This window comes from Syngnathoides biaculeatus, chromosome 14 (genome assembly GCF_019802595.1).
Source record: "Syngnathoides biaculeatus isolate LvHL_M chromosome 14, ASM1980259v1, whole genome shotgun sequence".
Lineage (NCBI taxonomy): Eukaryota > Metazoa > Chordata > Actinopteri > Syngnathiformes > Syngnathidae > Syngnathoides > Syngnathoides biaculeatus.
In genome coordinates this window covers 10,363,754-10,391,577 of record NC_084653.1, presented here as the reverse complement: position 1 = coordinate 10,391,577, position 27,824 = coordinate 10,363,754, and the positions used below count along the sequence as shown (strand labels likewise).

Sequence of the window (27,824 nt, the reverse complement as noted above, 5' to 3'; positions counted from 1 at the left end):
ATTGTGTGTGCAAGGTGAGACACTGCAGGGGGGCCCAAGTCTTCCTCTGCACCTTTTCTCTTTCAAAAGTGTAGCAGTCTTAACAGGTCTTATACGGCAAAGCTGAGACAACTTTGTCTTTTCCTTCAACTGGAAGTTTCTTTTCAAACGAGAATTGCATCACGCTGTCAGTCACGCTCATGTGACGATATTGAAACCCATCTTTAAAAAAAAAAAAGAAAACAACATATACATATATAGCTTGTCCTTGAGCCCAAGCAAGTGGCACATATACAGTAGCTGATAGTTGGTGCTCAAGCACCTGCTCATTTGCCAACATTACTTTAAATAAAGAACAAATTAAAATGTACATTAGTACTCGCTGGTTACTGTCAGAGCCCATGCTGCCAACTATGAAAATATGAAATTTCAAAATCATTTACCACTAGCTGTTTTTAAGGCAGAGCTCGCAGTATGGCCAGCCACCTTGAAGCTTTTTTTACTTACAGAATTTTAAAAGTTTTCAACACTCAGAGGATGTTTTGTTCCATCAGAAGGGAAAAAAATAACTCTTCTCTTTCACCAGGAAAAGAAAGCAAATTTTTACTTTTTGTTCAGTAGTAGTAAGCACACAACAAAAGCATGACAGAGGGAGGGCTTTCCCTGGCAAAATTTCTAACTTTGGTGAGCTATACTTCTAAAAAATAAATAAGTACAAATAAATGAACATTTATGCATGGCTCAATTAAGTTCATCTGTGGCTTCTTTTAGTTTGTTGAAATCCAACCTTGAGTTCTGCTTGTGCTAATGTACTGCAATTCCCCACAATTACTCTGGGGAAAAAAAGTGTTTAAAAATAAGATACAAACCTCCTGAGTAACACTGTTTATTTCATAAATACGAGTGTAGTACAAATATAAAGTTTCCCTCCATCAAGCATCAGTGTGTTTCACTGCGTGTACAAGCACAAAGTGTTTGGTTTGGTTTTTTTTTTTCCTACAGTAAGCTGGACACACATAAGGCACGTGTAACATGTGGAACACAAGAGTAAGTGTATAAAGTGTCATGATTAGAAAGCAGCACCACTGACTTGTGTTTAAATGCTACAAGGTGAGAGTCTTGAGACTTTTCTTCTCCAGAACCCGAGTGCATCAGAGTAGAGTACTGCTCCCTCTCATCCTGCGTCTCCCCCTCCCACATTTTTTCCCCCCATGAGTCAGCGCTCCTGTGCACACTTAAACAAGTGTCAGCAGAAACAAGGAGAGCAAGTAAAACACAACAGTATCGGCTATGTATGTAAATATGCTGTAACCCTTTCAAAGTCGAGTAAACACAACTTAGTTAAAAGTCTAAACTTGCTGAGTTGATGCTTGTAGCTTTCTGAAACCGTTGAAAGGTTTATATCGTTATTAAAATATTAGTTGAAAGATTGATCCACAACATTTTTTAAGGATGGCTGACAATGATCAAAGATGTCTATTGAAAGTCGTAAAAATACTGCTTTGTTGTGTAGCAGCAACTTTGCATGTGACTGGATTAGAAGATCAAAGACAAGTGTACCACTAAAACCATTATAGGTCCATTATGAACGCCAAATATATGCAATCATGAGCTTCTAAAATCACAGGGTTCTTAAAAACAACAAAGGAGGGTATCATGGAGAATATAATACAAGAATACATAAACAAAAGGAAGTGTAAAACCCAAACATTAGATTTAAAAAAAAACAAAGTGTACACATGAAAAGTATTGTCGTAACTTTGGCACATAAAACACACTAATGAGTTGCTGGTGGTGATGAAGATAAAGGCAGGGGCTTCAGGTGAGTGTTTTGAGACTGGCCACAAAGATTTGGGAATGGCATCGCCAGTCAGACTGGACTTTCAGTCCTGATTTCTTCACATGAAGCCAGAACTGATTTGGGAAAAAGAAAGAGATGCAGCAAAGTAGTAGTGAGAATCAGTCACAAATGAGATCAAATGGAAGGATTTTACTCCCTTATCATCAAATACAGTAAAGTCATGATTCTCGAGCATAGTACGGCAGAAGTGCAACTGTTGGTACAAAGGCCACACACCCTCTCGTACTATGCGAAAGAAGAAATGACTTAAAAAGGATTTACACAATCACAATTTTTGGGGCTGATCAAAAAAAAATATAATTCAATCGCAAGATGGACCAACTATTTAAATGATTTGTTCATTTACTGTGCTTACACTTGACAGTATACTAAGTACCTTCAATCATATGCTCTAGAATTTTAGACAAAATATGAAACAATAACCTCGAGGGAGCGCGTAAAGATTGGCTATTGACTTCAGTTTAACGTTCAGTCAGGTCAAACCAAAACACACTGATCACATGATCAGGATTTTTGGGGGCAATCACTGACCAGCAAGCTTAAAAAAATAATAACTGATCACCAATTAAATCACAAGATGGACCAATTTGTCTATTTCAATGACCCATTACTTGAGCTGCTTATCCACAAAAGGGTTGGGGGAGTGGTGGAACCAAACCCAGCTTTCCTCGGGCAGGTACACCGTGAACTGGTTGCCGGCCAATCACAGGGCATATAGAAACAAACAACCAGTCGCACTCACAATCTCACCTAGGGGCAATTTAGAGTCTCCACTTAATCATATATATATATATATATATATATATATATATATATATATATATATATAAATAATACAGTATATTTAGAGAGCGCAAGTGTAATTAATGGAGATCACAAAAATATTGTAGAAATGTTACAAAATAAAGAGTAATTACTGTAATAATGCCACAAAAAAAAAAAATCTATGAAACGGTGGGAACAGGATTGGTGAAAGGCAATAGTCGGATTTACTATAAAGTATTCAAAGCAAGTAGAAGAGAGTATATCAAAGTCATCCCTTACTTCTTGCGGTCTTTGTCCTTCTTGCCGTTGGCGGTGAGGCTTTGGGCCTGCAGCAGCTGAGCGGCAGCCCGTCTTTTGCCGAAGGAGCTCTGGTCTTCCTCCAGGAGTCGCCTCTTCTCCTCCAGAGCCGACTTCTCCTCAGCGTGGAGGCGCTTCAGCTGCTCAAAGCGGCTCTGCAACTGAAAAGTGGAAAAGGAGGGCAACTGGTAAAAATAAAAAAGTAGCAAAAGCAAAAGCAAATGCAAAATAAATTTTGTTTTTTATGTTGCCTCCCCACTTTCTGGGATTTACTTCACTTCTCCTGGGGTGGTGGTAGGGGGTGTTGAGTTTCCTCCTGGATATTTTTTGCTCCTATCTGAACACAGAGTGCACAGCACTTTGCCGGGAATTTCCACTTTTTGTATGTATTCGGTTAGACATGTTGATACCGTTTTCGGTCCTATCTGCACGGTTATAATTTTTCAAGCCGTGCCCCTCTAAAACAGTTTTTGATTCCAGCATCCTTGTCAATTGCCCTCGCTCGATCTTCATCCTTTTTTTCTAACACTTTTGCCATCGTAAAACTTTGAACACACCGTCGCTCAGTTCGCGCTATCTAAGTCCCATGCGCCATTACTTGGCTAACTAACAAGTTACACTGCGCTTTCTGAGAACCGAGAACAAATGTACATGGCAATGGTGAAACTCGATTAACCACTAACACGATTGGATCGTTATACTGTGTCACTCTGTTGTCCAATCGAGTAATCTGCCGTAAACAAGTTTCAATGTTTATGTCGCAAAATGGTAATATTTACACTACCGAGCAAGTTAGAACGGGATATGATAGTCGTGCTTGTGCTAGCACTAAGCTGAACTTGCAGCTCAGAGCCCACCACCGAGAGGCAGGCGCACGATACCCTACCCCTACCCCACCCTGAAATTCTCAACGGATTTGCGCTTATCTCGAGAATGGTCATTTTGGTCTGAAAAAGTCGGAAATCCGCCGATCGGCGAAAAATTCTAATCCCTGCAACATCAACTTCGATCTACTGCCACAAAAATAATTTTGCTTAATGACATATCACAATAACCTTTCGACAATATACACACAAATCAATCAAGCCATTTCTGACCTCTCGCTCTGCATCCTTTAGTTCCGCCTCCTTCTCCTTGACCCTCTGCACAAACATTTGCCGCATCTCATCTTCTCTCCTCTGCAGCTCCACCAGAAACTCGTGACGTTTGGATTCATAGGTCTGCTGCAGACTGCGCACGAACACACACGGACATTCGTACGCTCTATGTGTTTTTGGGGAACATCCAGATTCAGCTGTAATCGGGGGTTCACCTGACAGGCTTGCACTCGGGGTCCGTGTCCTTGAAGCCCATCTCCTCTAACTTGCAACGTCTGTACAACTCGTAGTGGCGAGTGTGCGTCTGCTCCCTTAAGTCCTCCATGTTGACGCAGATCAGCATCTCCCTCAGCTTCACGAAGTCGCAGTGGCTCTCGTTTTCCACTGCAGTAATAGGGAGACACTGGTATTATTATGGGATGGCAGGGAAAGAAGCATGGAGGTAGTGGTATATCACATGGTCCACATATAAAGGTTTAGCGTTCTCAGTTGACGACAGAGGTCCGTTTCTCCAGTGACAATGTGACACAAATTTGTACTCAGTCAGAATGACGAACGCAGCAATAAAGTCAATAATCAATGTAGCCACTCTAATGTAACCACATTTCATCTTTCAGTTATTCTAAAATGGATTAAATTACACACAACACGGCATTATATGAACATGAAAAAAAATTGATGAAATCAAATTCAATTAAGAAAAAAAATGTAAAAATAGACAATACCTTTTTTTTCAGCAAAGAGTAAAATCCTATGAGTATGACTACCCTCCCCCTAAAAAAGGTTAGAAATTGGCTTTCGATGCCACAGTATAGTGGAAAAAGCACTACTTTTGTCTAAATCAAGCACAACACAGGTGTAAAATACATGTTGATAACAGGAGTATTTTTGCAGGACTAAATTCAATGCCCACTGTTCATAAGCTCGACTGCCGTAAATCGAGGACACCGTGTGCACATTGCTGACTCCATCTGATGGACATCTACAAACCCACCTTGGACGACGCCCCAGGGATACTGACGAGCCTTCACCATCTTGTTACCCACGGCCACTTCTTCTGCACTGCCCACCACAGCAAACGGCAGGTGGCCCTGAAACACAGACAAAAAACGAGACTCACACTGCAGAGCTCATGTGGAGGTGATTAATGGGGGGCAAAGCGCAATTACGTTCATGGCCGTGTTGACCTTGGAGACGGTCTCGTCGTCCAGGGGGAACTGGTAGATCTGGACACCGTTGCTCACCAGTTCGCTCATGATCTTAATCTTGAACTTGTGCAGTTCACTCTTACTGATTGTGTCTGCTTTGGCAATGACGGGGATGATGTTCACCTGTCCGATAACATAAAGTACAAAGTTCATTACCAAAGCATTAAAGACCTACTTTAGTTAACTAAAGATTTGTAAAATTTAAATGAGGATCAAAAAGATAGTGTTTCCCATCTTATTAACAATTTACCACTTTAATGTTAATCACATTTTCTTATTTTAAGGAGACCCTAGCAAGCAAGCAAGTTTCTTTCGGCTTGACCCTATTCTCTGTTATTTGCTGAAAAACACTATTTTGGTGCTCTTTCTGAAATACCACAAGATGGCACCAAAGTCCTCCCTAACATAGTAGTCGTGTCCATCTTGTGGCATCTTGGTGCCCAAAAACTTTTTTTTAAGTGACGGGGGCAAATCCCATTTTGCCAAAGCCGAGTCTACGAAAAATAATCGTGGGACTTTTGGCACATTCTTGTGGGATGCTTAGGGAATTATTTTGAATCATTTTTTCAGCGCAACCTCAGTTTAACAAACCCCAATTTAACAGACTTCTGATATAATGGACAGAAAACAGTGCGCAGTTGAAACTCAAAATCAATTTAACACACCTGTGAGGTAAGTTTAAATCAACAAAATCTTTTCAAATGTTTTCAAGCTGCTTTACATTTATTTACAATACTCAATCCTTCTTTATTTCACATTTGAAGACGTTCTCTGCTCAAGCAAAATCCCTGTAAATCTTAAGATTATTTTTGTGGTGAAAGGACATCCAAGATATTGCTATTACAGGAGCCAAACCCTTTTGCAGGATCATTATTGTGCAATTAGGTTACTGGAACCGTTGTGTAAATTTAGTTATCAATGATTTTTCAAGACTGGAAGAAGATCCTGCTTGGAGAGTTAGGATACCTTTGACGGGTCCAGGAAACTTTGAGAAACTTTAAGCCTGTTGTTTCTTCTCTTGAGTGTGCAATGCGAGTAGATCTTTTGCATGACTTCGTTTGTAAGGCTGCCAAATATTCCACTAAAGAGGCAGACTCAATAACACAGCCAAGTGTCATCAATAGTCCAAGCAACACAGTGTGTACTGATGTTATTTGTGGCTCAGCAGCCCACTCTGCTGTCCGAACCACCCCACATTCCTGTCTGTCTGCATGTGTGTCATTTTGTCAAGCAGAGGAATATTTTTTTTTCCTGCTCAACCTTCTGGTCAGAAACATAAAACAAACAGAAGTGATAGCAGACCACAAAACAACACAATCTGCGTGGCTGACGCTCTCTACACCAACAAATGCCTTTCTCCGGCTGTCTGTACAGTGACACAAAAGGACAACTTGTCTGTGTGTGGTGTGACATTCCTACGCTTTTATCTTGTGTGTGACTCTTTTCACACGCAAATCCAGAGCTCCTGGAACTTCCCGGCAGTGATACACAAGAGAGCATGGGAAAGGTTGTGACCACCGCTACAGTCTTGGGGTGGGAATTTCTCGCCAACTCACAATACAATTACGATTCAAAGGGATACGATTCGATGACCCGTGTAGTTTCAATCCGCTTGATCTTGCGCTACAAATGAATGCTTCACTAAGGAACAAATTTTGTAGAGTTGTTTTTAACAGATTTTTGAGTCCGGAATCCAAAACAGATCTTAGTTTTTCTCTATCACATCAAGTTTTTGAATAAAGTGAGAAACCTTTCGACTTTAAATGAGCATTTTTGCCTGGACTAATTCGATGCGCACTGTTCATAATCTGTGACCCTGTGTGCACATTAGTGACTTGAACTGATGGACATCCACAAACGCACCATTGAATGATTGCCTCCCCAGCGGGACTGACAAGCCTATTATACTCATATAAATAAAATGAGTATACCCAAAATGTGAACACGATAGTTGTTGCTTAATGGCGGAACTTGTTTACCAAGCAGAGTAATATAGTAGGTTGCCATCAAAACATCTTGTTATACTAAGAATTTCTCAAATAATGCATGGAAAGAAAGTTGACATTGATTTGCTGCATATGATAACATACATCAGCCCAGTCAGAGCACTGACTATTTTAAATCATCCAAATGCCATGTATAACTCAAGTGTCTATTTGTTCGCGCAGCACCACTTGTTTGCGGCCTGCTAATTGCAGATATCTGAAAGTTATTAGCATCCAACCAATAATCATACCTTGCTGTCCAGTTTCTTCATGGTGACCAGGTCTAGGGACTTGAGGGAGTGGCCTGAGGGGGAGATGAAATAGAGACAGGCGTGTACCCTGGAGTCGTGGTAGTTGAAAAGGGAGCGCTTAATTTTGAGCTCTTCCTGTAGATAACTCTCGAACTGCCTGTCAATGTAGTCCACCACCGGCTGATAGCTACAAAACAGAAAGATGGTTGACAGTGGTGCTGAGCGGCCGGAAATCGCACGCTGGATCCCTGCCAATTTCTGACCTCTCCTGTTTGTTCATTTGGTCTCCGAATCCCACTGTGTTGACCACGGTGAGGCGTAGTCGCACGTTGCTCTCCTGCAGGTCATAGGTTTGAGCCCGCAGCTTCACCTCAGGCTCAAAGTGGGACGATTCAAAGTTTTCAAAGTTGGTGTTGAACAGAGTGTCCATCAGGGTGGACTTGCCGATACCAGTTTCACCTAAAGGAAGAGATGAAGACCAATTACCAGAACCTTAATGACTGCATCAGCGACAAATGTCTCGTTTATTCAAATGAAATTAGCTATAATGTACTTAAAGGTCAAGTGTCATGAAATGGATGATCTTTAGTATGTTATTAAAGAAAAAACGGTCGCCGGTATGGGCCCATGTGTTTTTTCACCACAAAACATGATTTGGATGTATATGGCTTTTTGTAACTCCCGCCATGAAAATCCTCTCGAGGGATTTGTTTTCGAGAAGAAGCAGGAAGTGACGTACGAGCCAGGAGCGTTTGTCTCCATTAGTTTTACCTGTGGGAAGGTAGCTCGTTGTTCCTTCATGTTAGCCAAACTGCCGGCTTGTTGCATTGCTGGATATTGCTTGAACACTCTGGAGGATGGATTTACCCTTCATAAGTTTCCAAGAGACCCGGTTCGTCGTGAAAAATGGATGTCACAGGTGCAAATGACGAGAGCTTCAAGTGTCCCAAATGACAGGTAGGTGTGTATACAGCTACTAAAAAAAATAGTTTGGGGGGACCAAGAGCTTCCGTGTCAGAAGGGGCGTGTTTGTCTCCCACAGTAGAGGCCACAATGTGTTTTCAATGGCGAATGTCCGGGGTGACGTCATGGAGAGGAGATGCAGCAAATATGCCGACCACTTGGATGTCGAATGACACTTCTGCAACTTTGCGCATGGATGACACGCTCTCCGCTCATATTTATTTTTTCGTATAGACATTGAAGTGAATAATGTTATATGCATTTTTCATTATAAGATCTAGTTTAGAATGTTTATATGGATGACACTTGACCTTTAAAGGGGCTTTTATTTGTTCAATTATACACTTTACAGTACCAGGAATCTATTGGGACTTGTATTTGTGTAATACTTATTTCATAATAATAATAGCAGTGCTACTGTGTTTAATCATGGTATTTTTCACAAAGATACATTGTTAAAAAAAATAGAAAAAGATATATACATTATTACTGCTTTCTTTTTCCAAGAATTGTAATTCTAACGCAATGTTAAAATACTTTTGTTTTAGAATGCAAGGTGTTACACACTGTCCCATTCTCTTTCAGCCCCAATGCAAACTTTTGCTTTACATACTCATTTCTCTTCATAGTCATCTAGTAAAAATTTTCTTATAAAACGGCTAATGAAGGCTGAAACAATAGATGCACTGCCTTACATTCTACCATAAAATGTTTTTAGAAAAAAAATAAAACTCCAATTACAGTGCATACACACTGACAATGTTATAATTCAAGTGCCACTGTCATGAAATGCATGATTTTTAGTATGTTATTAATGGGAAAAAAAGGCAGCCGGAATGGACCCATCAGTTTTTTGTTTTTTTTTCCACCACACATGATTTGATGTATATAGCTTTTTGTCACTCGCGCCATTAAAAGCCTCTTGAGGGAGTTGTTTTCGAGAAGCCGGAAGTGACGTTAACACCAGGAGCACACACATGCGATTTCATGTGTTTATACCAGTTGTACCTGCTGGAAGGTAGCTCTTTGTTCCTCCGTGTTAGCCAAAATGCCGCCTCGTTGTATTGCTGGATATTGTTCGAACACTCAGGAGGATGGAGTCATTCTTCATACTTTTTAAAAAGACCCGGTTCATCATGAAAAATGGATTGCAGGGGTCCAAAGGACAAGAGCTTTGTGGGTTCCAAATGACAGGTAAGTGTGTATACAACTACTAAACAAAAAAAATAAAATAGCTGGGGGGGCGTAATCCTCTCAGAATGTAACAAAAGATCTGCCAATGTTAAGTCAGAGGTGCTAAGTGTGTCGATGTACCCATCTACGCCGAGCACGGCTTTGGCCAAGGGGCACCGCTTCGGCCGGAGTGGCTCATACAGACTGTGTGGGAGTCTGTTGTTAGTTAGAAGTGATCCGCATATCATCTAAATATGGCTCAAAACGAAACGGTAAGGTAATATCGCCCTGGTTACTTCACTCGATTGTGTCCGCAGCAGACGGCTTCGGCCGGGCTGGCTTATACCAGGGTTCATACCCTTCCAGAGAATCAAAATTCCATGAATTTTCCATGACTTTCCAAGTAGTAAATACAGAATTCCATGACTAATATTGGATTGACTGATTGTGGTAGACAGCAATATTTCAGCTATATGATCATGTGTTTTCACTTAAATAAGTGCCAAAGCTTATCAAGGTAGTAGGCGTATCATAATGACTGTGAAATGTTTAATAAAAATATGAACTATAATTACATGTTGATTATATCTTTTCATCTAAGGTTGTTATGTTGCCTATATTTAAAATACAGAATTAGCTATTTATGCACTCTATTGTCTGTGCTTTCATCTTCGATCAGGCTGGGCCAAGGTGGAATTTTAACATACACCATCTCATCCTGTACTTTCTACTTTGGCTTCAGACCAGACCTCTTTTACTCAAAATAGAGAAAATCTCATCCAGTTGCACCACTTTTTCTTCTATTATTCACATAACCAGACATTCATTAAAGCAACAGAGCAAAAGCACTTTTTTTTTTACTTTTACCATTATTATCGAGCGTAAACACAAGCAGCATGTCTAATTCTTTGCTCTACGCTGCCCTGACTGTGTGGGTGGACGGTGTTTGTAATTATGAGTGTACCCCTTGAAGAGCCAGAGGTGGGCGTTGTCAGGTAAACTATCTTGACTGTGCTTCCGTGTTGGAAAAAAAAAAAAAAAAACGAGTCAGTCTGTGGTTCACCGCGCTGGATTGGTTTTCATGTGCGTTGAGAATGTCTATGTATTTCTACTCGGAACAAATTTTACGCACGTGATTTTTCGTGCTCGACTGTGCCAATTTGTGAGTGCGATCGCGCCAGTCAAGTCAAAGTGACTGAAAATTCCATGACATTTCCTGACCCATGCCAAATACTTTTTTTATTTACCGGACTTTCCAAGACCTGGAAAACGTTTTTTTCCACGATATTCCAGAAATTCCCTGACCCATACGAACCCTGTTGTACATACTGTCTGGGAGTCTGTTGTGAGTTAGAAGTGATCCGCATATCAACTAAATATGGCTCGAAACGATAGGGTAATATTGTCCCGGTCACTTCACTCGATTGTGAGATGTTCTCTTCTTTTAAAAGAGCTTCCGTGTCCCATAGTAGGTGGAACAGTGTGTTTTTTTTTCAATGGTGAATGTCACGTTGTGACGTAACGAACAGTAGATGCAGGCAATATGGCTACCACTTGGATGTCGAATGAGACTTCCGCAACTTCGCGCATGGATGACACATACTCCGCTCATATTTATTTTTTCGTATGGACATTGAAGTGAATGTTATATGTATTTATATCTATTTTAGAATGACCTTTAAACATAACAAAAGTCCATTTTTTAACACCACTACTGTTTACTCTGATTGTGACCTTATTTGGGTTAAATGCCTTAAAAAATATTACATTTGTCTTACTCCCAATATATCCTTAAGTAGGATGATACTGAAACATTGCTGTCCATGTAGACATATTTTTCATATTTACAGTATGAATGTCGCGTAACATACCAATGCAGAGGATGTTGAAGCAAAACCCCTGATCGGTAGATTTGTTTACCAACTGGTCTGGAAGGCTGTCAAAGCCCACGTGGCCTGCCAGGGAGAGAGGCCGGACTCCCTTATCCTGAATAACACAGTACAAACGGACAAAACATAAAACATCATACAAGTTTTCAAAACGTGTTAAAGTGATCAATTGCAAACATCCAATAAACTGAAAATTTAAGATACACACTCCAGAAGTGGAAAAAAATGCACATCATCAAAGGCCTCAGTGCCACTGTGCTGCATTATATGATAATTTGGACAAGCGATGTTAAAAGTAGTCTGCGGGACGGGATGAGACCCCCTGTCAAGCTGGTTCTGGGAAAAGAAAACATATTCACTACTATTTTTCAACACAAGTAACTATTGCTGCTGATTTTGTTCACTGGATGGAGCCACTGATAACCACTTGCCACATAAATGAGATTCTGAAATTGGCTGGAACTCAGGATCTCAAAACCTGATATCAATGCACTTGTGAAGAGTAAAAGAAGCAGTCACTCATATTTGAAAAATGTACGGATGTGGTCAGTCATGCCGGCAGATATAAAGTTACGGGTGTGGTCCACCAGACAAGCCTGCAAGTATAACGTTGCGGGTGTGTGTTCTGTTTGTAATTATGAGTGTACCCCTTTAAGAGCAGAGGGGGGCAGTGTCAGGTAAACTACAAAGTAGAAGTAGGCTGAGCAGCAGGTCATTGTTAAAAGACTGTGTGCTTCCATGTTAAAAAAAAAAAAAAAAAAAAAAAGAAGAAGAAGACAACATCAGGCTGTGATTCACTGTGCTGGATTAGTTTTCATGTGCGCTAAGTGTGTGCAACAAGTGCGCAGTGGCACAGCTTTGAGGGAACTTTAGTCAAGACTACACAAAATAAGCGATGTCTTTCAATATCTATGTATTTCTACTTGTAACAAATTTTTTCCGTTATTTTTGGTGCTGAACTGTGCAGATTTGAGAGTGTGATGGTGCATGGGCGCGTACACGCCCTTCAAATCACAGTGGAAGCAAAGTGGTCAGATCAAATTAAGCCTTCTTTATGTAAAATGCTGTCTCAAATTTCAAATACAGTTCAGTGAAAATAAATTCCTCCTGTAGAAATATTTTAACACTAGGAATATCATTAAATAATAGTCAACAGCTAAATACCCATCCATTTTCTTAGCCCCTTATCCTCACAAAGATTTCGGGAGTGCTGGAGCCTATCCCAGCTGTCAATGGGCAGGGGGCAAGGTATTATTAAATAAATGAAAATATTCACAAAAGTGTTAAAAGGCAGTCTTTTGTTAATACATTCCAGATTCTTCAAATGATTTGCAACAGGATAATAATCAATAAATGGGAGTATTTTCCAAATGTACTTGTAATTATTTGCAGCTAAATCATGGGAGGAGGGATTAGTAATTTATAGTTTATTAAAACATTAATATACAGTACTGGTCTGGCTCACTTGTGCTCAAACGGCTCCTGAACAAAAATGCGACATTGATTTGGAGCTATAGTTCCAGTTTGGGTGTAACTAACGCCATGTTAAAATACCAACGTGACTGCCAAACTTCACAGAAGTCAGATGGACGACGATGATTGCTTCTTTCTAGTGGCTAACGCCCCTCTGTCAAAGCACGTTTATGGGGCGATGAGCAAATCATTCTATTCGTTCCAATCTGGCGTGAATATGTACGATTACATGATTTACATACACACGTTTCGTTTTGTTGACAAACAAAGTGTTACTTCATTTACTGTAAAGGAGAAGTTATGCTAGTTGTACAGGTAGCTAAGTTCATTGTAGCCCCAGAGACAGACACTCCCTGCGCGACTGTGATTCTTATTAGATTGAAGTACAAAGAGAATTATACAAACCGGTTGCCGAGCAACATCGGAAGAAGCCATGTTTTTTCGATGCAATATACAATTTCCTCACGGAGAAGAGAAAAAAATATTGTAAAACTTCTTAAAAGTAGTTTTTCCCTTCCAAAAGAATCCTGCTGTATTGGAACGCCTCGCCAAGGATGGACAGGACCACGTTAGAAAAGATGGGCTTTAGCTCCCGTCTGCCTTCTGTGAATTTATTTAAAATGTAATTTAGTAGGAGTTATTAGTTATGTTTTAATGTATATAAAAGTATTAAAATTGTTACGTAAATAGAGATTTATTGTATAAATTTGGTAAATATGGTAATTTATCGAAGACAATTTTCACGAGTCCCCTTTCTGTTCAAATTGGTGCAGTCCCTTCCTGTGTTGCATTAGCAGCAATAAAAGTGTGGTAAATTTATAAATCATACAGTTTAACGACCTCGCGGTTCATTTTTGTGAATCACGTTTGAAATAATTTCTACTCAATTCACTCTCACTACTTTAAAAAATACGTGAAAGAAAACATGTCCTCCGTCCGGTGACGGCAGGCGCTGAAATTGTTTACAAAATCAGAAACTCTAATTCACGTGGAGCCATGTAATGTATCGCGATGACGACGAGGATGGCAGTGTGCGTCCTCTATCGGTCATCTTTTGAAACTGATCTACCAGCGATGGAATAAAGGGAGGCCCAGTGAGGATGCTGTCACCGGCTGTCTACAACCCCGAAATGACAACCAAACAATTTCCAAACGTTTTGGTGTCATGTAATTAATTTTCTTCGGGTGGATGATGACAATGATGGAGTCCCCGTGGTCGGTACAAGCCGTCCAGGAGTTCCTTATAGAGCGAGGAGGGAGGGTCCAACAGATGGAGCTGATTGATCACTTCATGGCGACCGGGGGTGGTGGAAGTGACGCGTCGAAGGACAAGGAGGCTCTGAGATGCGTCGTGGACACACTGGGTGTCGTGGAACTGGAAAGTGGCGTGAAATACGTACGTTTGAATGAGAACAGAGACAGCCGCGAGAACGTAACCGAGTGCAACGGGAACGTGCACCGAACACCAAACAGCAACCTATTCAGCATCAACGAACAGCAAACAGGTGAATGTTGATCTCGATGCATCCTCTTTACTTTGGTTTAATTAAAACCTGTCACTTGACCGTCTTGCATTCTTTTTTTTTTTCGGACCTGGAAAGCATTTGTTGATTAATGCATGTTCCGTGGCCAAATGTGATGTTGCTAGACAATGTCCAACATGCATGCTGCACAATGTGCAAATAGTTCACTCTCTCCAGCCTGTCTTGTAGTTGTCACCACTTGAAATAAGGCAAACATTGCATTACTGTTTCTGTTATTAAGATGCGCATGGTGTCTAAGAACAAATCAATAAAGGGAAACAATGAACAAAATGATTTTTTTTTTATTGATTTTTTTTTTTTTTTTTTTTTTTTTTTTTTTGCTTGCTCTTCTGCATGGGGTGTAAATGTAAGTAAGCTATGAGTTGTTTTTAAGAGGGGTCTAAAAGTAAATGTAAAGTTAAGCAAAACTCTGTTTGGAATATAGGATAATTTGTGAGTTAATTCAGCGGTGTCTTGACTTGTTCTACTGAGGGACTTCCACAGGGTATAATTTTGTTTAAAAAAAAAAAAAACATCTAGTGTATGTGAATATATGCTAAGAAGTTTAATCCGGGGGGGGGGCTCCTACTCCTTCAACGTTGTATGTGACAAAATAAATAGTTTTCAGTTTGATATCTTCTAACATTCAACTCAAATGTTTTATAGTGACATGACATAACTTTTCTTGTCACATATTTATATATTTCTTGGCCACAATTCTCCTTTGTGTTTCTCCCGTGCCCCTGTGTTTAGTTTTATTTTTAAAATATGATCAAGGGCAGCACAGTGACTGTAGCACATTGGCCTCACAGTTCTGAGTTTGGGAGCTTGAATCTGAGTTCCAGCGTTCCTGTGTGGAGTGTGCATTTTCTCCCCGTGTTTGTATGTTGTTGTTTATGACCTCTGAGTCCACTAGGTTCTTCTCACATTCTCAAAACTTGCACATTAGGTTTAATAACGGGACTATGTTGCCCTTAAATGTGAGTGATTGCTTGTGCTCTGTGATTGGCTGACAACAAGTCTAGGCTGTAACCCTGCTGCTTAAATAAAGACACCTGGGATAGGCTCAAGCTCTCCCGTGACCCTTTTGAAGATTCATGACAAAGAAAATGGATGGATGAATGAATATGGGCAAAAAAATTAACTGCAGAAAACAAATCCCCCTGGGTTGATCTGTGTTTTGGTTTAGTGACCTTGGTAGCATCATCCACAAGTTATGACATTAAAAAAAGCTAATTTTGTGGTCTCATAGGAGCTTCTTGCACTATGGACGGTGTTAATCAGTCCGACAGCCACGACCCACATGAAGCCCCCTCCCCGACCGACAAGCTCGCCACTACCCCCGCTAACGTCGAAGGCGCCACAGAGGTGAAGCTGAGGGAGAGAAGGCGTCGTGAGTCGGCCCCGGTGATTGCGGTGCCAGATCTGGACCATCCCGCCGGCTCCCAAAGCCAGCAGGTTCGAGGGGCCCGCAGGGTGTCAAAAGGGTCCCAACGGGCCTTGCTGTCCAGCTGCCTGTCTGAAGACAGCACCATAGAAGGCCTGGACCAAACACTTGATGTCAACACGCCAAAAGGGAGCCGCAGGAACTTCATTGAGCTGATGATGAATTGTTCTCCTCAGGTGAAGCTAGAATGTGGATTTGTTTCATGGGTGTAAAGTCACTGAGTTGGGAACAAATGCGATAGTCAGTTTTCCTACATCTCTCAATCAATTTCTTATTTTGGGTAAAACACAAAGCTGTGTAATTTGTTTAATTATATGTGATTGAGTGGCAACCAGTCAAGGATGTACTCCTGCTTTTTGCCCAAAGTCAGCTCGGCATAGACTCCAGCAACCTGTGACCTACATGAAGACAAGCACTGTAGAAAATGGGTGGATCAATAGATATTAACTGTGTCATTATGGCCATCTTGCTTATGTAACATTGACATTGGACAATCAGTCAACGGGAGTGGAAGTTAATGAAAATGACTCTTATTGTTTCCATCTCTTTAACCCTCTTTGTCTCCCCGTAGGTTCGGCGGTCTCTCATCAGTCGAGGTCCGCGCCTTCGAGACTCGATGAGGAGCGACGGCGACTCGGTGTCTCTCCTCTCCTCCTCGGCCACCGACGAGGACTGCGCCTCAGTGACGCTGGACCCGATGGAGCACGAGTGGATGCTGTGCGCCTCGGAGGGCCTGTGGGAGAGCCTGCAGCCCCTTTTGGCTGTGGAGGCCGGCCTGGTGGCCAAGAGAGACTTTATCACCGGCTTCACTTGCCTCCACTGGGCAGCCAAGCAGGGCAAGGCCGAGCTGCTCTCCCAGCTGATGATGTTTGCTAAGGACAACGCTGTGCCCGTGAACGTCAATGTGAGGTCCAGCGCTGGATACACACCTCTCCACCTGGCAGCCATGCATGGACACATTCAGGTTAGATGCAACTGATTTATACAGATGTGCAAGTGTCTAAAGGGTATTTCAACCTCCAACGGAAGATATCCCCTTGTACTTTTTCCTCTTTTGAGTTGGAGTCTATCGGAGCTGACTTCAGACAAGTCAATTGCAGGGCGCAGACATGCTAACCACTTCCCCACGCTGCTCCCCCATTGAAACCCACTCCTTGATCCCTGCCCCGAATGGTGAAAATCTGCAATTGAGCCACGCCACCCCGAAAATGATGTGAAACTCAACTCATTACACTATAGTTCTTTGACTCCTAGATGGCACAAGGGCGACACTTGCATTGGTTTGTGCTGAACAGAAAAATAGCAAATAGTTGAGTTTAGCAGCAAATTCGTTGTAACTAAGAGTAGATTTCAAAATCTAGAATCAAGCAAATTTGCAAATGGGGACCCACAAATATTCAGGGGTTCACTCTTTGCAAAGATATATTATTATTACTACTGCCCCATTCTTTTGAGTGCTTATGCTGCTGATTGCAGAAACTGCCGTTTGTCACAATTGGTTAAACCAATGTTTCCCGACCTATTATTAAGTCCAGGCACGTATTTTACATTACAAAAAAATCTCACAGCACCAACAGTACAAGTACTGTAATGATTAAATCTGGCTGTGTTTAATAGAACCCAAATATGTATTTGCAGGACACCACAGGATGTTCTTTTGTATGAATGGGACGGGATGAATATGCAGGTTTACTATACCTTCTCCCAACAAAAAGATGACAATTTAAATGCGCTGCCTGCCACTATATATCGATGGTCTAGATGATGATATCTTTGTAATGAATAAATTAATAGGTTCAAACAATTTTAGTGAAATTGGATCATTTCCAATGGCAGCCCTGGTAATGTCCGACAGTGCGTTTTTATCCCACAGCACCCTAGTTGGATCCATTGTTCAGCTTTTGGAAAAAATGTAAAAATATAAAAAGACAGAGAGGAAGCATTTTGAATGAATGTTTTGTTGTCCTTGTGAACGGTCAGGTGATGCGCGTGCTGCTGTCTGATTGGGAAGCGGACCCTGAGGTGAGGGATTACAGCGGTAGACGAGCCATTCAGTACCTGCCCGCACCGCTGCCTGCAGACCTGCAGGACCAATGCGCGGTCACCTCTCCGAGAGCCAAGTCCAAATCCCCGAACGTCATCGGCGATGGGGCACGTGGCTGGAGGTTTCCTAAAGTACTCCATGGAAATCTAAACCCGCTGCGTCTCCTTAGCTCGCCAGCCGGTGACTCAGAGGAGGCGCTCGGAAATGAGAGGACCAAGGGTGGCATGCTTAGGAAGTCGTCTCTGAGTAAGCTGAACGCCCGGCTGCATCGGGGGCGACATAGGGCACAGATTATACATAGCGCCTCCTTCAGGGACACGGGAGAAGTAGGGAGAGGCGATGAGCTGCCCAGCGGCACCCCGCAGCGAACACGGCCGCTCTCCAACCTGTTTGGATGAAGGTCCTCTTTATCTATCATGACTTTATATTTATTGATAGTGTTTTTACAACTTCAATTTATTATATATTGTACAGCCAAGCCTTTTTAAAGTTTTTAAGTAACACACTGCTCTTCCAAGAAATACTGTAGATTTTTGTTCCTGTTCTTCAGTTTTTCAATAATGGGCTAATTTATTTAGTTTTTTTATATACGCTATCAGATTAATTTATTTTAGACAGACAATGAATGAATGAATGCATCCTTGAATGTTTTTTTTTTGGATTTGTGGGATGGAGCAAAGGGAAGTTTTTCATTTCACACTGGTGGCATACTTCACTTTAATCAAAAATGGTGTTTATTGTTCATAATATATAGAGTGGGAGTTTTTCCCATTCAATTTTTTTTTTTCAAATTCTTCTGCTTTCATCTTTGGGTACAGCCGTTCTATTTGCACTCGTCACTTTCAAGACTGTAAGCACATAATTGAAGAACTTGTTCAAACTACAACCATGACAACTACTGTTTAAAATCTTACACAACATTTAATTTGTTCTCCTTTGCTTTTCTTTAAAATTAGATGACATGGGGTTGCACTGATGGGGTATGCTCTGGCCTATTCATATTATTTAAAGACACTAATCAGTTGCACAACCAGCCTGTTTTACATTTTTGTGGAGCCAATGCAATTTTTTTCTAACGCACCAAACTCTTAATACATTTGTTGTGCTTTTTCTGCTACCAAGTATGTATATTTTTCCAAGCATGATTGGAAATGACAGATTTTTCCACTTATCTCATGTCGTGCCTCATGAGGCCTGCTGAATAAATGTCATTTAATATGATATGGGGAGTTCAGGGACCTTTACAACCAGCGTAGCACATGCTAGTAAATATGCAATTAAACAAGCACAGTCTCATTCAACACACTAGAATGCGTTTCTTTACAAGTCGCTGTAACTTGTGCAGATTTGGTTATTAGGTGTTTGATAGAATTTAGAATTAGAATTAGAATATCCTATATGATTTGTTGAAGTCCTTGTCATGTACATGAGCCTTTCTTAAAATATGTTGATCTTTGCATTTATACTGCACTGGTCACCTCAATTCCCTCAGTTGTAATAATCATCTGGGCTCATGTTGTTGTATATTGTGTATGATGTGTGCATCTCTTTTCACCTGCATGAGTGTAGGAACACTGTTTACTTAATACTGTGAAGTTACCGTATGGGTAAAAACCTCCGTCATTGTTTCCGTCTTTTCCAAACTGAAATGTGAAATAAAGCAATATTTAATATCCTATCTCCTCATCTTTAATGATGAACTCAAGTCACTGATGAGTTAGCACACTCCCTGCTGACACCAGTCTGCCGTTGTCTGGTGAAGCTGAATAATTGATGAGCTGATGTCCAGCAATTGCGCAATACCCACAGCTGACTGTGTAACACTCCTCTCAATATTGTATAAGTTTCACTGCGCACCTGTTCACTGCATTTAATATTCTTGTGTCCTGTTCTCTAGGGCTTATAATATGCTAAGTCATTTGATATTGAGTCTAATTTTATTGTGGTTTCACATGGCACTGTAAGATAAATGCAGTAAGTCTTTAGATGTCTTTACCCCCACTCCCATCATAGAGACTAAAATAATTTGGGAGATCACTGTATTACTTCAGTCTTTCCCAGAGTTCATAGTTGCTTTAGGCTGCTTTTATCTGTTACATGAGCGCTTATTGGGTGACAGAGAGAGAAAGAGAGAGAGGGAGGACGTCTGACTGCAGCTACTGACCTACATACACAGCAATGAAAGTTATGCCTGTTATGTAAATTTCCCTGCGATCTTTTCAGGGAATTGGTGCCATTGGTGCGCTATTGGACTAATCCATTTTCAGTCTGTCTCCCATTAATTCCCCAAGAGCGGTATTCAGTGAGTCACACTGACAAAACCAAATATGAAACAAATTACAGAGAGACGGGGGATCTCTAACTGCATGCCTGCAGTTCTACACTACTGACAAACAAAATGAGCTATAAGAAAATACAATCCATCCATTGTTTATTTTTCTATGCATTTTCAGTACGAAGCTCTCCAGCTGTCTGGGTGAAAGACTGACAACACCCGAGAATCATTGCCAGTCAATCACGGGGTTCGTAGAGATGTACAAAAATTCCCACCGTCACTGAGCACAAAAGTGAGGTGAATGTACCTATACACAATTATTATTACTACTGTACTACTGCTACTACTACCACCACTATTTCTACTACTACTACTAATATATTTTTAGAATGCGTTTAGTGTGTATTTTTAAAGTCAATTTTAAAAATAATGTGTAACATTTCCGAGTTGCCACGTCGTGTCGCTGTTCTAGAGAACCACGAGGGGTTTGCGAGTGCTCCTTGGTCCACTTCCGAGGTCGAAGTTGACATCATGCGGATGTGGGTTTGCTTGTATTCATTCGCTGCTGCGGGTTATTCGGCTTCCATCAGACTGGTTTTATTGTGATTCACTGCGGGGTTGCCAGATGTGTGACAGTTGGAATTTTTCGTTTTAAGAGTAGTTTTCAGAACTTCGTTCAAACTACACCGGCGTTGTTTTTAGGTAAGTGCGAGTCAAGAAACTATTAATGCTAACCAGGTTAGCCTGTACCAAGCATTTCCTACATGCCTCGCATGGCAGCGTTAGCCTGCCTGGATACCTGTACTATCGGATTAAAATACGTCTCCTAATCCAAGGTAATATTGCTCGTCACATTAATGTTAATCAAATATTCTCAATTTGTTGTCAAAAGCGGTACCAAATTTACAGCAAGTCATTTTAACAAAGTCTTTGAAGTCAGTCAGAAGTTAAACAGGGTCTCCCTGTAACGAGAATGAGGAAAAAGTAAACGAGGTGTGCCAGAAAAGTATCTGTCCTGGTGTCACAAAAGATTTTAAACACAATCTTAAAACTAGGAGTTTCCCTCCTTATTGTGCGCCAGACTTTAGCTAAGATATTTCCACAGTGACGATCCTGCGTCGGGTTCTTGCAAGTCGTGTTGCAGTAAGTTACTACCGCCACTCATTCATAAATTAAAATGTAAACAAGATTTTTACTTTGCCAAAAATTAGCTTGAAAGTAAATTTTGTGGCTTGTTCACTACATAATTTAAACCCAAGCCTAAAAAAACACAACATACTGTACTTTATTTTGAATATTAATCTGTTTCATCCATTTAGTCAACAATAACAATTGTCTTCTAAACCCCAACCAGATTTCCATGCAGTTTGGTACAATGACCACCATCGTTCATGACACCACAGAGGCGGTGTGCCTCTCTGCTGAGTATAACATGTACTTGAAGCCCATTGCCAAAATGACGGTCAGTGTGACGCTCCCACAACTCAAGTTGCCGGGAAAGAGCATTTCCAACTGGGAGGTAATGGAGAGGGTCAAGGCCATGGTGGTACCTGATCAGTTTTCAGCCCTGCGGGTCTCTAAGAGCACCATGGACTTCATTCGTTTTGAGGGAGAAGTTGAGAACAAAATGGTTGTGAAGAGTCTGTTGAGCCGTCTGGATGGGAAGACCATCAAGCTCAGTGGGTTTACTGACGTATTGAAGGTAAGGCTTTTATTTTGAAATGCAGAGGTCACACAAGTCTCTTCCTTACTTTGGTCGTCCAAAGTAGTATGACAGACATTGTCTGTGAGTGTACTGTGTATATTTTAAGTTTCTTCGCCCTACATTGAGCAGATTAAATACATCTGTTTAAAAAAATATTTCATTTGACCTGCTGACATGTTTATGAAGTTCATGTAAATGTCCTGTTGCTTCTAGTGAAAAAATGATGTATCATTGTAGGCTGAAATTGATTCTTATGGGCAACACTTTGGAAGAGTGTTTAGCATGTCTCTTCGTGGTTCGAATCTCAGCTTGGGCCTTTCTGTGTGGAGTTTGCGTGTTATGCCTGTGCTTGTGTGGGTTTTTAGCTTTCTCCCACATTTAAAAAAATACACATTTTAAGTTACTTGAACACTCTAAATTGCCAATATGTTAGCTGGGATAAGAGCCAACTCAACACTACTTGATGGATTTGACCAGTGGTTAATGTCAGAGAACCTCATACAGGACTGATGTGGGTTTTTTTTCAGAGCTAAAAATAATATGAATACATTGTGAACTTTGCCAGAGGTTAACGTCAGACAAAATACAGGACTGAAAAGTGTTTTTCTTGAACTAAAAATAACGTGGCTACTGCTTGAATGTTGAAGGTTCGTGCAGTGGAGAACAAAATGGATTTCCCGACTAGGCACGATTGGGACTCTTTTTTTCGAGATGCCAAAGACATGAATGAGACTCTACCAGGCGAGCGGCCAGACACCATTCACCTGGAAGGGCTCCCTTGTCGCTGGTTTAGCCAGAAACAAAGCAGCTTCCCTGACCGTCCGTCGGAGGAGGTTCTCATTGCAGTCTTCCAGGCGTTTGGCCAGGTACAACATCGGTTTCAATACTGTGTGAATTTTTTTAGTTTGCCTGGAGTGAAACTGTGAAGGTGAGAAATACTTGTTTGGGGAATTCAGGGAGAATCCCTGTATCTTCAAAACCACTACTTTTTGGGAAGTTGAAAAAAAAAAGCTATTTTACTTGGGTTCTCAGTATTGTGTTGCTCATGCATGAGCTTTGTTCAATGAAGGAATTGCTCTGAGAATGTATGTAACAAGTTAGCAAGCTTATCAGACAACAAAGGCCAAACCGTAATTCCTAGAGTAATTCCATTAGTTGGTTTTAAAAAGACAGGACAACAACCTGAAAAGAATGAGCTGCAAAACAGGCCTCCAGCAAGTCATTACTACTAGTAACCCTGACATGGGGAAATGTCTTCTACCACTTAAAAACTCAAGAGTACAGAGACAGGATGGGGTTGAAACAAGTATTAATGTAACATCGAAACCACAAAGTGAAGTGGAAAAAAACTGTAAATGGCACTTTAACAGTACAAAGTTACATGTAAGAGAGTGGTGTGCAATACTGAAAGACGTGCATCAGTGTGGGAGATGAATTTCGCCTCAAGGGACACCTTCAGTGTAATAAAATGTCACCATTGTTGAACAGTTTGGTTTTCATTTGCTCAACCTTTGAAACTAAAAAAAAAAGATGATCAAACAATAATTTAGTTTCAAAGCTTTAAATTCATGTTACAACAGTCTGAAGAACATGTGTTCCTAAAATACATTGCTTCTTTCATTTATTAGCGCATTTACTGGTTAAAAGGTAGGCATGTCATGTTGTACTTTTTCCTTCTTAAGCCTTTACTGCTTTTTAAAAACTGTCTGTACTACCCCTGTGTATAATAACCTGGTGACATCCTCCATAATGATAATAAAGAAACACTTTTTGTTGTTTCAGGTGCGAAATGTGGACATCCCGATGCTGGATCCATACAGGGAGGAGATGCTAGACAAGAACTTCAACACTTTTAGTTTTGGGGGCCACCTAAATTTTGAGGCTTATGTCCAGTATCGCGAGTATTGCGGCTTCACCAAGGCCATGGACACGCTGCGTGGCATGAAGCTAATGCTGAAAGGAGATGATGGAAAGGCAGTTGCATGCAACATAAAGGTAAATTCAATCCCCTTAATTGTAAAAGCTTGTTTTTGTCTGCTACTTTGCTGATAGAAGCCGCACAAGCCAGCACGCTGCTCCGTTCGTTTCTGATCATGAACTGTTTGAACACCATGCACCTTTCAAACATAACATTCATTAAATAATTGAACACCACTTGTAATTTAGACCTCTTATTGTGAAAAGTGTGGGAGGCCACAAGTGTAAGACACAGTTGAGCTGATTTCAGCTGTCACTGGACTTCTTAGACCTTTTAATGTAATGAGAATCAAAGCCGCTCATGTTTTGTTGCTAGTGAGGATAATTAAAATAGTATTGGAGGGCTCTTGCACAAATCTGCACTTACATTAGAGATAAAAACAAGGTAGATTGTAGTGGATTCTTTTGTCCACTCATACAGTGGTCAAAGACAATGGATTATTGAATGCTTAGAGACCTCAGAATCAATTCGAAAATCATCCCATGGGAAAGAAATTAAATTACAAGATCAAATTGTCACCATCATAAAGCAGTTATGCACCACCAACATTTACATAACATGAATGAGTAACATGTTATCATTCTTGTCATATTTTCACATTGTGTAATAAAACATTGGAATAGTAAAAGTAAATAGCAATGAAACAAACTCAGCTTTAGGGGATAGTGCCAGATGTAGATGAAATTGCATGATTTGCATTTTGGGGACTGTTCCATGTTTTAGATTTTCATGAAAAGTCCCCCAAAGTTTCAGTTGAATTTGGAACGATTCATCATCAAGGGGATTCCACTTAAAAGGTTTTTCATTTTGATTCATCTTAAACACTTTTCAAAACCAACTCTCTAAGCCTCTCAATATGAAAAAAACATCACCAATAATATTGTTTTTGTCATGTGCTAATCAAAAAACTAATTATTTATCATTTTTGATATCATGATTTGATATGTGCGCTCTTCTCAGGTGACGTTTGACACCACCAAGCATCTCGGTGAGTCAGCTGTGAAGAAACGAAACCTGGAGAGGCTCAAGCTGCAGGAGTTGGAGAAGCAACGAGAGGAGCAGAAGAGGCGGGAGAAGGAAGAGGAGGAGCGACGTAAAGAGCAGGAGCGGTGCGACTCATTGTTTAAAAAATGAAAACATCAAAATTCAGCAGATATTGTCTAAGCCCAAACATACTCATTTGTAGGAAACAGAAAGAGCAAGAAGAGGAGGAGCGTGAGAGGAAGAAGGAGGAGAAGCAGCGGAAGCGTGAGCAGAAGCTGCAGGAGAGAGAGGAGAGGAGGAACATGAAGAGGGTGAGGAAGCAGCAGGAGGAGGAGCAGAAGAAGCTCCAGATGAAGATCGCCATGGAGGAAAGGAGGCTTCTTCTGGCTCAACGAAACCTGGAATCCATCCGGCTGATTGCTGAGCTGCTGGCCCGGGCAAAGGTACTGCTGGAGGAAAACATTTGCATGGGTGCACCTGACGTGACCTCGTGGCAATGCAGTTCCTTTGAATCGGTGTTAAATGAGCGGATTAGAGTGGGCCAAGAGCCACCGAGGACGGCAGGGAGTGTGAACTTCAGTTTTTGAACTGACAGACGAACAGTTGCGCAGACAACTGACAAACGTTCAGTGATGTTATCAATATGACGACTCAACTATCATTACCTTATTCTCCACTCCACTAAAATCAGTCAACCTCCATTTACCACTGTAATTCATAGGCATAGTTATTGTAATTCTGAGCTTTTGAGGTTACATCCAGCACGCAATGAACTAATTTGCCCAGTGGGGTTGAAATATATGGGGACGCAGCACACAAGGGCGTGTTAGGTAACTGCAATAATAACTGTTTTTATCTAAATATTTACCATAATAATGACTTTAGCAGTGCATTAGTCTAGGTTAGTGATAGATACAACACGTTCCCACTTGGCACACTTTGGACAATTCCTTACATAATTAATTATTAAGATCTCACCCAAGCCATCCCTGATGGATTGAACATAAGATTATTTTATTGTTCCCGAATCTAATATTGAAATTTGGTTTTCCTCTTCCCCTGAAGTCCGCCAGGCAGCAACAGCAGGAGAAGGAGCGCGCCGAGCGCGAGGAGCAGGAAAGGCAGGAGAAAGCTCGACAGGAGGAGGAACGCGCCCGACGCCAACATCTGGAGGCCTGCCGGCGCAAGCAGCAGGAAGAGCTCCTCAAGGTTGAGCTGGAGAAGGAACGAGCCCTCGACCTTCAACGCAGGGAGAAGGAGCTGAGACAGAAACTGCTGTCCAACATGTTGAAGAAGAGCAGCGAGAAACCCGAAATAGCTCCTGACACCCAGGAGCAGGTCAATGCTGGAGGGAGGGAGGCGGCCCCGGAACATGCAAGGGACAAAGTGACCTTGGTGGCCCTAGGCCAGGTGAACGGCATGAAGGCAGCAGAGGGCAAACAAAAATCGATATCCAAACCTTCTGAAATTTCAGGGAAAGTGAGAGAGACAAATGAGAAGAAAGGAGGTGATGGTCTGAAGAAGATTAAGGAGGAGAAAAGGAAAGAGGTGAGTAGCAGGCACAGCGAGGAACGTGACAGGAGCTCCAGGAGCCGGGGGAACAGGCGCCACTCTGGCAGCAGGAGAAGACGAAGGAGCGGTAGCCATCGTAGGACCTCAAGCCGTCACAGGAGGAGCGACAGTACGCACCGCAACAGGAGGCGCAGCCGCTGCCACTGGAGTAGAAGCACAAGCTCCAGCCGCGACAGAAGCAGGAGCAGTGGCGGGAGGAGCTACAGCAGGGGAAGGAGCCGCAGGCACAGTCGCCGTAGATACAGCAGAGGCAATTCCAGGAGCAGCAGCAGGAACGGGAGTCGCCACAATCGAGGATACAGGAGGCGCAGCTACAGTAGAGACAGGAGTCACTCCAGAAGATGAACACGCTCCTCTTTGCCATCACCCATTCAATTACCCCACTTATCATCTTCTTCACCCTGAGGTTCCTCAAATTTCAGCTTTTGGTTCCTTCGTGAAGTCAAACAAACTCGCTATTTCAAAGACACCAAAACACTTTGTGTATTGTTGTTAACACAAGCGTACATGGACAGTGTTAGAAATCAAATGCACACTCATTGGGATTGTCTTGGGTACATCAACTGTAATGTAGAATCAGTACAACAAATCCTCCAGACGAAAAAACAAAAGAAATGTTAAAATAGCTTTTTAAATATGACATAGGTTTGAGTACCTCCCAGTCCCCAGTTGCCTCCCCACTACCAGTCCCAAATCATGATTGGGGCGGGACAGAGTGATTTGTATCAAGTTCGTGGAGCTAATATAAAAATTGTGGTGACCCCTCGTGGGACATGATTTCAGGCTAATACACCAGTGGATTTGTGTTTTCCTATCATGATCATTAAACCACATTAGTGAGTTGAGTACTAACAAAGAGTTCATCTGCATTAGTACCTTGTATTTAACTATTATTAATACACTTGGAGCACCTACTGTGTTTAGAAATAGTCCGCAACAACAGCCCTGGACCACTTCAACTGCTACTGAAGGCTGGTGGGGGGATACAAACAATTTGGATGCTGCTCCTGTACAAATGTGAACTGACACTTGAAGACTTTTCTCAGCTGCCTCAAATATTTGTGATCGTACTTTTAAGTAGCCCAAGAAGAAAACTCAGGATTTGCAAACAGAGCAATCAATGACTCTTAAATGGTTTGTAATTGTATTTACCCCAAAGCATTTCTTTTTCTTTTGTTTTTCTTTTTTTCAACTTTTCTGAATGTCTGAAAGTTTTCTTGTGAATCAGAGACAACAGACTTGCTTTATGTGACTAATGAACGACTTCTGAGATTAAAGGCTCAGCACAAAGCGATTACATTCAGGAGCTGATTAAGCAAGTGGCACAGATTCCGCAACAGTAGGAACAGAAGAAA

At 41.4% G+C, this 27,824-nt stretch overlaps 3 protein-coding genes across 4 annotated transcripts; 2 read left to right on the top strand and 1 right to left on the bottom strand.

Annotated features, from left to right (window-relative positions):
• Positions 1–849: 849 nt before the first annotated feature.
• On the bottom strand, positions 850–13,698 carry septin10 (septin 10). The gene is made up of 10 exons (XM_061841287.1): positions 13,347–13,698; positions 11,451–11,565; positions 7,707–7,902; positions 7,444–7,630; positions 5,169–5,330; positions 4,994–5,090; positions 4,215–4,383; positions 4,000–4,132; positions 2,885–3,063; positions 850–1,893 (listed from the first exon to the last, which is right to left on the bottom strand). Exons 1-10 carry the CDS (start codon positions 13,374–13,376, stop codon positions 1,878–1,880), a joined length of 1,284 nt encoding a protein of 427 aa, XP_061697271.1. The 5' UTR covers positions 13,377–13,698; the 3' UTR covers positions 850–1,877.
• Positions 13,699–13,955: 257 nt separating this feature from the next.
• On the top strand, positions 13,956–19,606 carry sowahca (sosondowah ankyrin repeat domain family Ca). Its single transcript, XM_061841286.1, has 4 exons — positions 13,956–14,446; positions 15,717–16,087; positions 16,483–16,875; positions 17,892–19,606. The coding sequence occupies exons 1-4, from the start codon at positions 14,131–14,133 to the stop codon at positions 18,351–18,353; spliced, it is 1,542 nt and encodes a 513-aa protein (XP_061697270.1). The 5' UTR covers positions 13,956–14,130; the 3' UTR covers positions 18,354–19,606.
• Positions 19,607–20,725: 1,119 nt separating this feature from the next.
• akap17a (A kinase (PRKA) anchor protein 17A) lies at positions 20,726–27,763 on the top strand. Of its 2 annotated transcripts, none has more exons than XM_061842025.1 (7): positions 20,726–20,932; positions 21,585–21,932; positions 22,583–22,801; positions 23,718–23,930; positions 24,874–25,022; positions 25,100–25,340; positions 25,963–27,763. In XM_061842025.1, exons 2-7 carry the CDS (start codon positions 21,591–21,593, stop codon positions 26,812–26,814), a joined length of 2,016 nt encoding a protein of 671 aa, XP_061698009.1. In that variant the 5' UTR covers positions 20,726–20,932; positions 21,585–21,590; the 3' UTR covers positions 26,815–27,763. The 2 variants fall into 2 exon arrangements, with proteins under 2 accessions (XP_061698009.1, XP_061698012.1); XM_061842028.1 differs by lacking the exon at positions 20,726–20,932 and adding an exon at positions 20,960–21,373.
• Positions 27,764–27,824: the final 61 nt, after the last annotated feature.

Excerpts from the sequence above, each read along its gene's own strand:
- sowahca (XM_061841286.1), top strand. The coding sequence starts at position 14,131 with ATGATGACAATGATGGAGTCCCCGTGGTCGGTACAAGCCGTCCAGGAG. Across the intron at positions 14,447-15,716 it reads CATCAACGAACAGCAAACAG|GAGCTTCTTGCACTATGGAC; the intron begins GTGAATGTTGAT and ends GTGGTCTCATAG. Across the intron at positions 16,088-16,482 it reads TGATGAATTGTTCTCCTCAG|GTTCGGCGGTCTCTCATCAG; the intron begins GTGAAGCTAGAA and ends GTCTCCCCGTAG.
- akap17a (XM_061842025.1), top strand. The coding sequence starts at position 21,591 with ATGCAGTTTGGTACAATGACCACCATCGTTCATGACACCACAGAGGCG. Across the intron at positions 22,802-23,717 it reads TCTTCCAGGCGTTTGGCCAG|GTGCGAAATGTGGACATCCC; the intron begins GTACAACATCGG and ends TTGTTGTTTCAG. Across the intron at positions 23,931-24,873 it reads CAGTTGCATGCAACATAAAG|GTGACGTTTGACACCACCAA; the intron begins GTAAATTCAATC and ends CGCTCTTCTCAG.
- septin10 (XM_061841287.1), bottom strand. The coding sequence starts at position 13,376 with ATGGCTTCTTCCGATGTTGCTCGGCAACCG. Across the intron at positions 5,331-7,443 it reads TGAAGAAACTGGACAGCAAG|GTGAACATCATCCCCGTCAT; the intron begins GTATGATTATTG and ends GTTATCGGACAG. Across the intron at positions 5,091-5,168 it reads AGGTCAACACGGCCATGAAC|GGCCACCTGCCGTTTGCTGT; the intron begins GTAATTGCGCTT and ends TCTGTGTTTCAG.